The 12684-nt window shown below is 35.6% G+C and overlaps 1 protein-coding gene across 5 annotated transcripts in view; it reads left to right on the forward strand.

Annotated features, from left to right (window-relative positions):
- Positions 1 to 12684, forward strand: part of LOC131683057 (scavenger receptor class B member 1) — a 1664068-nt gene that overhangs the window by 1224624 nt on the left and 426760 nt on the right. For 4 of the 5 annotated variants that reach the window (XM_058964873.1, XM_058964871.1, XM_058964874.1 and 1 more), the window contains one exon: positions 2639 to 2805. The exons of the other annotated variant lie outside the window; for it this stretch is intronic. In XM_058964873.1, the coding sequence (XP_058820856.1) occupies positions 2639 to 2805 (167 nt within the window). The remainder of the gene's footprint in view (positions 1 to 2638; positions 2806 to 12684) is intronic. 5 annotated transcript variants of the gene reach the window in all.

Raw genomic sequence — 12684 nt, forward strand, 5'->3', positions numbered from 1 at the left:
CATCCCATCATACAAAATGAATAGCTCTTGAAACGGACAGTTTCAACGGGCGCCGGCATGTTTGGAGTTTGAACATGCAACTTAAATTAAATTGAAAATAAATTACTGCCCTATTGTAACACCCTGTACACTCTAAGCACCATCCCAGCTTTCATACATACCTTACGCTCCTGAATACACACACACACAACTACGATGAATTTGTAAAAACCTTCAGTTGAATTATAAGTATCGAACGATCAAGTACAGTTTTTTTCTGCTCCGTTGTGCATCCGACATTAGCCACATTCCCAAGAGAAGTGCGTCGTCTGTCCGTGTGTACTGCTTAAACGAAAGTCCGCCGTGAAATATTACCGCGACAGCTCGCAACGTGTCGCTACACAGAACATATAGCTTGTTCGAAAGGTATTCGTTAAAACAGTCTAAAAACATATAAATTGTTAATCTATATTGTCAATTTCGGCAGATAATCCAAAAAAACTGAAACAAACGCCATTTTTACGCATTCAAACATTCATATCTTGGAAACTAAACATCAGAATTAAATACAAATTAATAGCGTTCATACTGTTTTTTTAGTTCTTTCATTTAAAATTGCTTTGGATAAGATCGGTTCAGCCATTGGTGAGAAACACGAATGAGAATTTGTCCGTTACATACACACACAGACATTATCCCAAATCGTCGAGCTGAGTCGATTGGTATATGAGACTCGGCCCTCCGGGCCTCGGAAAAAATCTTGAGAGTTTGAGTGAATTCTATACATTTCTTTTATAAGAAAAACAAAAACTCAATAGTTCTTAAATAGGAAATAAAACCAAGTCTGGGAATATTCACTGTTAATTTTCTTTGAATGGTGTCACTGCTAGTATCGCTTTTTTTCAAGAAAAATTGCTGATTTCTTAGTTCTCAGTCGCGTAAGAAATTTGAGTAAAGTATAAACTTCAGATTGATTTAAAAAAAAATCGATTTTTTTGGCTCAGTATAATATACATAACCCCTTTAGGAATTCAGTTTTCCCACCACAATGCATTGATTGAAATTTAGATATTTTATTAACAGAGCATTAGCAATAATTCGTTTGTATGTCTATTTTATGGACCATTTTTTCGCTTTCCCATTGATTTGGTATGAGATTTCTAGCACTGATGTTGTCCTATGCTGATTTGAGCGATTCTCTGAGTCCTGTCACTATCCCATGTAGTATGTGTTATCAAAAACATCGCGAAGCATCAAGTTCTAAATGTACGATATAATATCCGAAGAGACTGATAAGAGTAATAAGAAATGTCTCATTACACTGTTAGGTGGATTAAAAGCGTTTTTTGTCTTTGAAATCAACTTGCGTTTTAATTTATGAAAAATAGGTAGTTAATTATTAAGTATATTCACAAAATGTGTTCGAAATCAAATTCCTTGAATCACGCAGATGTGTTTTCATACCCGTATATTCAAAGTCGGTTTAGTTTTGACCCTAAAACAGTGGTTTTCAACCGGGGGTGAATTCACCCCCAGGGGTAAATTAGAATAATGTAGGGGTGAATTATGCGGGATAAATTTAAACTTGTTATTCTAACATTGCTGTCGGAATTTTGTTTTTATATATTGTTTCAGTGTGCCAAGAATTGAGATGAGTGGAACAGGAACAGGCTTCTAATTGGCAAATTATGATTTTTATTCATTTGACAATCATTTTTTTCTAAAAGATTAATGATGGTAAACAATTTTCAGAAAGGGTTACATTATAAGGATCAATATTCGGAAAGGGGTACATTATAAGGATCAATATTCGGAAAGGAGTACATGGAACGAAAAAGGTTGAAAACCAGTGCCTTAAAACACCAGTAAAGCAATACTCTGTATGAAACGGTCTCATTTTTACTTATTGGAAATTGTTAAACGAGGAATGAAAATACAAAATGTTTAATATCTCCGCCGCTCGTGAACGGATTTTAACAATCTATAGCCTTCTATTAGTATAAAGTATGCGTGAGATGATCGCTTTGTTTGAAAGTTATTTGCTCAAAACCATTTGTATTTTGACAAAATCACTCATATCTCAGAAAGTAAACAACATATCGAAAAACTAAAATAATAGTGTCAAATGGCAACGTTAGGCGTTTCATTTGAAACTAATTTCGTTAAGATCGGTTCAGCGGTTGCTGAGACAATTACATGACATTTGTGCACATACACACACATACATTGTCCCAATTTGTCGAGCTGAGTCGATTGGTATATAAGACTCGGCCCTCCGGGCCTCGGAAAAAGTTTTCAAAGTTTGAGCGAATTCTATACATTTCTTTTGTAAGAAATGTAAAAAACTCTATTTGAAAAATTATCTCAAAAACTCAACGAAGGAATTTTTTACATCGAATGTGTATGCAAAGTTTGAAATAAATCGGTCAAGTAGTTTTTGAATGGCAGTTAGCAAATCGTATTTTTCCAGAGTAGGTTCATAAAAAGCTTCATCACAAAGTCGCTAGTTGATATTTTTGCACAAAAGTTTCGATCTATTCGCTTCACAAATCTTTCTTTAAAAATCGACAAAAGAGCTGATTTTTTACGGTGAAACCCTTACTCCCCCACCACCCTTAACATAAATCTGAAACACAACAACAATAATGATTTCTTACAGGACAGTGTCTGCCTCGTGGATTGATCGACGTTACCGAATGTTACTATGGCTTTCCGATTGCGCTCAGTTATCCACATTTCCTTGACGCGGATCCCCAACTTCTGGGCAAGCTAGAAGGTTTAGCACCTAATGCGTCGTTGCATAGCAGTTTCTTCATGATAAATGCGGTAAGCAAAGATATAGAAATGTGCCTATTGATATCTTATTTAGACCCTAAATTAGTAATGGAAAGTTACTTTTCGGCTTCGTATCATCAGAATCTAAGATTAACTTAATGACAGGACTAAGCTAACGCCGGTTTGACGCTTGCACCAAAAAGACGAAAGCACTCTTTGTGTTGCTGAGCAAACTTCTAGTCCTATGTGATGTCCCGCAACAAAAATAATTTTGATCAAGCTGATAAGGATTGATGAAGTCGAAAATTGGTTTGACGTAGCAAACCAATGTAATTTTATCCAGACGCTACTGATTCCTGAATGTAATATGCACCATGCTATATTTTTTCTTAGCGAAGAAAAATTTAGGTGAAACATTTTTTCCGCCACCAAGGAAAAACGAGTTTAATCCACCTAACAGTGCGATGAGATATTTATTATAACACTTATCACTCTCTTCGGATATTATAACGATTCAGAACATTTACAACATGATGTTTCGCGATGTTTTTGATAACAAATACTGCATGGGACAGTGGTTGCCGAAAATATAACTCAAACAAATATTTTTTATCGTTCTAAAATGTTCACAGTGTGTTCGAAATTGCCTTCTCCAGCGAAGTACGCAGGATTTAATTTTTTTATTGTACTTTTTGCCTTTCTCATAAAGAAGGGATATGCAATCGCTCTGAAAACCGACTTTTAACACGAGGCCCGAGTCTTTTATACCATTCGACTCAGTTCGTCGAAATTGACAAATGTCTGTATGTGTGCGTATGTGTGTGTGTTTTCAAATCCCATTCACTTTTCTCAGAGATGGCTGAACCGAATCACTCAAACTTGAAATGAAAGGTATAACGCTCCCATAAGCTGCTATTGAATTGTTTGTTGATCGGACTTCCGGTTCCGGAGTTACGGGTTGAAGAGTGCGGTCACCCAGCAAATTCCCATATAAAATGGTAACACCATGATGTCCAAATGGTGTAATACATATCAAAAAGGGTGCAAAATAACTCGGATTTGCGGGTCTAGATCACTAATGATCATTCTAAACAGCGTTGACTACATTGGCCACCTATGACGGTTCTTGATGCCACCAGGTACTTTCCATGTTCGTAAGATAATCTCACAGCTTTTTCGCAGGGAATTCTTGACCGATTTTTAAAAACTTGGTTTCAATCAATTTCGAATGATACAATACTCCCATAGATTGTTATTGAATTTCATTCGTATCTGACATTTGGTTCTGGAGTTACAGGTTGTTTATTGCGACCACATAGGAATTTCCCATATAAACCGGTACAAACGTAATACTTCAAATGTTAAAAATCCATTTCTATTTGCAAGTCTAGATAACATCATTTCTATTTACAAGACTAGATCACTGATGGCCAATCAAAGATGCTTTGAATATAATGTCCACTATCGACAGTTTCGGAATTTTCGGGTTCTGAACGTATTCCAGAATTAGTCACATCGATTACACGGTGATAACTGAACCGATTTTCATAAACCAAATCTCAAATGGTGGGTATAATATGCGGTTGGATGTTGCATACTCCATCAGCCCCCTCTCAGCTTCCCCTCACACCATCTCTTTCTACATCAACCCCCCTCTCTTCCCTTTGACCTACATTCTCTTCATCCGCCATATACATTTTTAAAGAATTTCGTCCCATAGCCATATATTAGGGACCGTACACTAATTACATAAGAAATTTTTAGAACATTCCAACCTCCCCCTCCCCCCAGATAAGAATTCGTAAGATTTTGACGAACTCCCCCGCCCCCCCCTACATAAGATTTTATCATGATTTTCGTAATTAAATAAATCAAATTGTTAATTCATTAAATAAGATAGCGAAAACGATACTTATAGAATTATTTCAAGAAACTTAATGACAAAATTTAACTGCATTCATCTGTTATAATTTTATTTGCATCCTAGTAGAACAACTATTGGGTGATATTTAGAAAAGCCAATCTGGTCCATATAATCTGCTATATTCCACTTCCTTTGAATCTCTTTTTTGTGATGCAGAGCTCAAAAGAATTTATAACCTGTTCTGGCATGAATTTATTCTGGGCTCCAACTGCACTTCCTAACTTGTAAGGCAAACTGTGACCCCAGAACAATGTGCCACCAAGCGTCAAGAAATTGATGTAACTGCTCTAACACCATCGACAATTAAGACGCTCCTCCCCACTGAGATGTCCAAAAAATTGTTTCAAAATCGTTCAACACGGGTCCAACGATGGACGTTCGTTGAACGGTTAATTGGACGTTGTCCAAATTGGTCCAACGAACGTCCTTCATTGGACGATTTTGAAACCAACCGTTCTTAGAGGGTCACGATGGCAACAATAAACAAACTTACATAATTAATTTAACAATCATATCCTGCTGTTGCAAAACACTTCAATTCCAGTTCCACCCTTCCTTGGTCATGATGTACAATATGTGCTAATTTTGTTTGATATAGAAAATTTTCATGGCACAAATAATAAATAATTCTTGTGCCAAGAATATTTTTCTTATTGATTTCATTTTCATACTTTTTTATGATATTACGTAAGAAAGAACAAACCCTCCCTCCCGCTCAGATAAGAATTTGTAAGATATTTTGAAATTCCCCCTCCCCCGATAAGCCCTTACGTAATTAGTGTATGGTCCCTTATACGTGAATTTGGAATCGCTCAGCTCAAATTTGATATCTAAAAGATCAGGTATATTCATCTTATAGTGATAAATTGATTTTGTCACACATTTTATGATATAAGTTTTGCCAATATTTGGTAATGATAACGAATGAGAACAAACATAAACTATCCGATTTCATTATCGTCATTTCGGTTCTTGCAGATTAGATTTCACCGTACTTTAGTGAACTGTCACTTTTTTGCCTTTCTCATATAGAAAGGTTATGCAATCACTCTGAAAAACGTCAACCTAATACCGGCCCGGAGGGCCGAGTGTCATATCCCATTCGACTCAGTTCGTCGAGATCGGAAAAAGTCTGTATGAGTGTGTGTGTCTGTGTGTGTATGTATGTATGTGCGTATGTGTCAAATAATGTCACTCATTTTTCTCAGAGATGGCTGGACCGATTTGCCCAAACTTAGTCTCAAATGAAAGGTGCAACCTTCCCATCAGCTGCATTTGAAATTTGGATCGATCGAAATTCTGGTTCCGAAGTTTCGGGTTTAAGAGTGCGGCCACACAGAAATTTCTCATATAAACTATAGGAAAAATTAAAAATAGAATTTTTATTTTTGATGCTAAATGTCTTTAAGGTACATGAAACGTCGAGATTTGATGCAAACTCGAAAAAAAATTTGACGACTATTCACTTTTTTGGATTTTGGCACATTTTTGCCTTTCTCATATAGAAAGGTTATGCAATCACTCTGAAAAACGTCAACGTAATCCTAATTTTTTTTTGAGTCGCATAAGGTTTCTGGATTTTAACAGGGGCGTAGTTGATGGTTTACGGAAAGGGGTTACACCCCCCCCCCCCTCTACTGTTCACTTCCCTCCCTTAAAAATCTCCTTAAATCACCCCTCAGACCACCACCCTTTCAACTCCATCATCTTTGAACCATCACTATATCACAAAGCATATCAATTTAAGCTGGGGAGTCGTTCGTTCATGCGACTTTCGCCCTCCTCACACACCCACCCCCGCATGACAAAATGAGTTATCAAGCAGATAACATTGATCTAATACTGATTAGGCCAATGAAGTATGATATTTTTTTGTTTCAAGTTTTTCACCGTCGACACGTAGCTCATCAAGTTCGTGACTGGCAAGCCATTGTGTATAAGTGCAAAGTGTACTAAGAATGTAATGGACATTTCCACAATTATGTTGAACATGAACAGCCTCCGTGTCATAGTTTAGAGAAATGAGAAAGGCACAATAGCACCGCTAGGTGGATTAAAACAGGTTTTTTACTACAAATTTTATATTAGATGATAGAATCTATCGACATTCTTACTATTCTTACTATGACTTTCAGCTATCAACTCGGTATCGTTTGTTGGTTTTAATCGACAATTTTATTAATTGTGTGTTTAGGCTAGCCTCAATTCGGTTGATTTCTTAGCTGTATTTTTGATTTAGGTATAACACTTTTTTCACGTTTTAACGACATTTAATTAGCTAGAGATTACTGGGTAAGGAAAGTTATGAAAATTTAGAGCCCTAGTACTCCAGACGCCTTTCTACTACTTATGCGCAAATTAATAAGTATTGATACCTTGTTAACTTAGTGTCGACTATCAGAGATAGTACTTCATCAGCCTTTAACTTCGCAAATTCTGTAGCATAAGCACTCAAGTTAACTAGCAGAATTTTCGTAATAGCTTTTTTAGACAATTTTAATGCAGCGAAAATCCGTTTTAACAGCCCTTTGGTGAGTTCTAGGCTGTTAAAACGGGGATATTGACAAAATCGGGACATATAGTTTTCTTTCTTTTTAACAATCAGAATATATTGGCTTAAATGACGCGTTCCCCGAATCTAGTCGGGGGTTTGTGCCTTATCCAAAAAAAAATTAAAATAGAATTAAAATTTGGATTTTTCATATTTAGGATCTCTAGGATAAGAGAAATATGCTCAAGAAATTTTTTTCTCGAATTCGACTTGGTTCGTCTGCTAGAGCTCATCAAACTACCAACTATCAAATTTCGTATGAGGCTGACAAAATCGTGGGCTGATAAAAGCGGGTCTTCACTATAATCTATCAATCGTACAATGTAATGGTGCAACAAAATGGCAACAATGTTCCATAAATACCTTCTCGTCTCATTGCGACTGTACTCTCCGCAAAATTGATCTTTGTCACACACGTCCATAGCAAACTAGTCCATTGTTCACATTGTTCTTTCAAATTTTTTGTTCTTTGGGTGTTTCAAACAACTCGAATATTTAAAAATCATATACGATTTTGTTCTTTTTGCTTTCGTCCGTTTAAAGACAGCCAATTTATAAAAGGAGCAAATGAGTTATTTTAACTCTTCAATCTTTTCCTAATACATTAGTTATAACATTATTTATTACTTGTATGGACTTGTCAGATTTCAGATTCGTCCAAATCTGATAAATAATCAGATCCGTTCAGATTTCGAAATATATATATTAGTTAATTGTCAGCTAATATTTTTTGCTGCATTAATACTATCAATGTTAGAAGTATTATTCGAACAGCATCATCTTGAATACAACCAAAGAAGCTTACCAAGTTCTTGAAAAAATATTTACACAGCTAACCTAAAATGATGAGCAGTCAACCGTTTGGTGAAACTACAACCTGAACAAACAATTTCACGAACAGTACTACTTTCAATAGTTGATACCTAAAATCAATCGCCCTATCAAATACGTCATTGCGAAACAAATCTACTCTGCAATACAGATATGAAATTAGTTGGTTTGGAAATATAAATGATTTTTGGCTTTCTTAAATACATATTAGGAAATCACTTCAAAAATCGACCTGCCATTTGAGTCCCAGAGGGTCAAGTGTCACATACTATTCGATTCAAATCGTCGAGACCGCAAAATGTCTGCGGGTGCATGTGTGTATCAAATAAAGCCGCTCAATTTTCTCAGAGATGGCTGAACCGATTTGCACAAACTTAGTTTCAAATGAACGGTTCTAATGCTCCCACAAGCTGTTATTGTATTTTTTCGGTTCCGGAATTATGGGCTGAAGACTGCAGCCACTAAGCAAATTCCTATATGCAACATGAAGATTTCCAAATGATTCAATACATATTGAAACGGATTTAACATTACTTGGATTAGTGGGCCTAGATCCTTAAAGACCAATCAAAGTAGTTTTGGCCATATTGGCCACCACTTAGGGGGGTGGAGATAGCGTAGTTGGTAAATCGATTGCATTGTACCCAGCTCACCTGGGTTCAATTCCCAATCCCGCACATAGGGTTAGAGATTTTTCTAAAGAGATTTCTCCAACCCGACAAAGAGGCGAATGACCCTAAGGTTAAAACGTGTTTAATCCACCTAACAGTGTGATGAGACATTTCTTATAACTCTTATCACTCTCTTCGGATATTATATCGTTTGAGAACATTTAGAACTTGATGCTTCGCGATGTTTTTGATAACACATACTACATGGGATAGTGGCAGGACTCAGAGAATCGCTCAAATCAGCATAGGACAACATCAGTGCTAGAAATCTCAAACCAAATCAATGGGAAAGCGAAAAAATGGCCCATAAAATAGACATACAAACGAATTATTGCTAATGCTCTGTTAATAAAATATCTAAATTCCTCAACCAATGCATTGTGGTGGGAAAACTGATTTTTCCTAAAGGGGTTATATATTGTACTGAGCCAAAAAAATCGAAATTTTTTTTGAATCGATTTAAAGTTTATACTTTACTCAAATTTCCAACGTGACTGAGAACTAAGAAATCAACGCTTTTTCTTGAAAAGGGCGATACTAGCAGTGATACCATTCAAAGAAAATCAACAGTGAATATTTCCAGACTTGGTTTTATTTCCTATTTAAGAACTATTGTGTTTTTTGACATCCTATATTGCATGATTCAGTGATCGAAACCCAAAACTTCATAAAGTATTTGAAATTATTAAATTAAAATTTGTTTTTGCTATTGAAATTGACAAAATGATAGTATCGCCCCTTTGGCGATTGTTTATTTTTTCGGTCCCACCTATCAGCATTGAAGTATCGCCCTTACGGTTTTTTTACAATAAGCACCGTTTTACACCACCTATTTCGTCCGGGTTTTTTCAATAGCGATCATTGTTACTATTTACAGCTGGTATCAGCTTGATAATCCTAAAAAATACGAAAAAAAAACAGTTTCGCCTCTAAACTGCTAGCAAAAAAAGCATCGCCCTGTTTGTTTGCATGGAGCGTGAAGGGCGAAACTTTAAATAAACAAACAAAAATAGAGTTTCGCCCGTTGTATTTTTTGCTGTAGTATAAGAAAGCAATATCGTAGAATCCAAATTTTTAGGTTAATTTGTTGCGTTTCAAAGCCCTCATTCGCATGTAAGAAAAAAGCCCTATGTTTACATTTGTAAATATCGCCCTTTTCACAAAAAAAGCGTTGAAATGAAATCGCCGCTCCCGATATCACGCTATCTCTGAAGTACATGCGTGCATAGTTTCAAATTTTACTTCGACATCGACTATTTCTAAAGGTGACTTCCCAGTAGTATTCTTGATTTGAATTATTATCGCTAATCCTAATGCCAAAGAACAAATAAAAACCTCACGAAAACGAACCGTTTGGGAAAATCATCATCATTACTGGAACTTTCATTTTCACGAAACTTTTCGATAACCTTCCGTCACTTGCGTTAATGCACTGGGTGCACAGTAGGGTGACAGGAAAAAAATGACCTCTATCGGCCCACCTCTGCGTCGATTCCTAGTCCCACCAGGACTACTTGCACTAAATTTGAAGTTTGTATGTGAATTTTCAACAATTTACATGGAGAAAACCCACCAGCACGCATTTTCGCCGCTAGGTGGCACTGTATGCATCGTATTATCACTGTAAGTGAAAATAATAAGGATAATTGAATTGTCTACAACTTAGTCGAAGACTGCAAGTAAATACGACTTTGTTAAAAGAAGTTATTAAACTTTTAACGAAGTGATGTCTGAGTCAGTTTTGCATGGGGCCTAACAGTGTATGGTTGTGTATCAGTACTCGATTCACACGAACTAAACATTTTTGTGAAATAATCGTTAGGTTTAGCTCAATGGTATGTTCAGAAGAATTATAGTAAATAATACGAGTCATGCTTTGATTAGAAAACTTTAGTCCACCTGTTACCGCATAGAGGGCGCCAACACTAACTTTTCAACGGAGAGAGATAGAAATTTGGTGTCTTCTACAAAGTTATAGAACAGACATTTTTCAGTATTTCTTCTGAACATCTTGATACTCTATCTCTCTTCTATAAAAAGTTAGTAGTGGCGCCCTCTATGCGGTCACAGGTGGATCTAAAATTTTCTAACCAAAGCATAACTCGTATTATTTACTATAGTTCTTGTAAACATACTATTCGGCTAAATCTAACCATTATTTCACAAAAATATATAGTTCGCGGGACTCGAGTACTGATACACAACCATGCACTGCTAGGCCCCATGCAAATCTGACTCAGACATCACTTCGTTAAAAGTTTAATAACTTCTTTTAACATAGCCGGATTTACTAGCTTCAAATTTGGTACAAGTACTTCTGGTGGGACTAGGAATCGACTCAAGGGTGCGCCGATTTATTTTTCAAAAATTCATCATTTTTCTGGGCAGTCTAGTGCACAGTGCTCTAAAAATCTAGCGAAATCGTCTTAGGGCACCAGCGGGTCTGTAAAGAATACTAAAAATTAATTTCTATTCCATAATTTTCAGTTCAGCAATTCGAGAGATCGTGCTCACCGCAAGCCATGAAAAATAGACTACGTTGTGAAGCGATGGTCACTATTTATTAAAAAATCACGGTTAAATAAAAAATAAAACTATTAAAAAATTTCAAATAGTTTATAATTTTCACAAACTTATTGGGAAAAATTGTTTAATAAGCTTTCGTAATATTGTGAAGGAAAAAAGCTGAAAATTTGAAAATAAATCTGAGGATTATGATTGATTACAGAACTCTGGACTTTTCTATTGGAATGTTTTCAGGCAGGAATTTGATATTGATGCAATTAGACAACTGTGAAATCAAGACCAATAGATCAGTTACATATCAGGACCCCATTCCGACAATTTATCAAAAGTCCTCATGATGTTTACAACAACAGGTTATCAATCTACGGATCAGATAATGTTATTGTAATATTGAATTAAATCAGTTTGCATCAATAAATTTTCAACTTCAATCCAATTTTTTTTTTGGTGTGGTGGTGGGGGCTGTATGGTGTTAAACCCCAAAGCCTTCTCTTGGCTACGCCGTTGCTTGGAGTTATTTATTCGCTTTTCATTTTCCGAAAGGTTTCAGATCGATCCGATGGTCATAAGTTAGAAAAATTGCAGTCAGAAGGTTCGCACAAATGAACATTTTTGCACTGATAAGTTATCAAGTTCCTTCCAGACAACTTGGAAATGTTAGGTGATTATTTCTAGCGGTTGTAGATAGAAAAATGAAATGCAAAATTCGATTTATCGAAATAATGTTTGGCTTATTTCAATGGATTATTACTATATTGAACAATAAATAGGCGACGAAGAGTAATCCACAAACAACAAGCCATAACTTTTAAAGTATTCAAAATAGATATTTGAAATCTTCAGTAAAGTTATTCGCAAAAGTAAAAGCTACAAATTTGCTGAAGACATCATTTCGTTATAATCACTTCCAAGAAATTTTTTGAAAATATCTCACTCATAGGGGGATTAATCAGCAAAAGCACAATACCAAAAGAAAGAGCATATTTCCTCCATTAAATTCTCCGAATATACTATTGACCTAAAATAAGCCGTTTTGGCGTTAATAATAGATTACATGTTTTTGGTCATATTTCTGGCAATGGGAAATGATAAAAATCTTTCGTCCGCATTTAATGTTAAATATCTCTTTTGATAATAGTCCGATTTCAACAATCTATAGCTTGTTCGAAAGGTATTCGTTAAAGCGTTAAAAACATATAAATTGTTAATCTATATTGTCAATTCCGGCAGATATGTTAAAAAAACTACGAAAAACGCCATTTTTACGCATTCAAACATTCATATCTTAAAAACTAAACATCAGAATCAAAAACAAATTAATAGCGTTCATACTGTTTTTTAGTTCTTTCATTTAAAATTGGTTTGGATAAGATCGGTTCAGCCATTGCTGAGAAACACGAATGAGAATTTGTCCGTTACATACACAC

Source organism: Topomyia yanbarensis, chromosome 2 (genome assembly GCF_030247195.1).
Source record: "Topomyia yanbarensis strain Yona2022 chromosome 2, ASM3024719v1, whole genome shotgun sequence".
NCBI classification, from domain to species: Eukaryota; Metazoa; Arthropoda; class Insecta; order Diptera; family Culicidae; genus Topomyia; species Topomyia yanbarensis.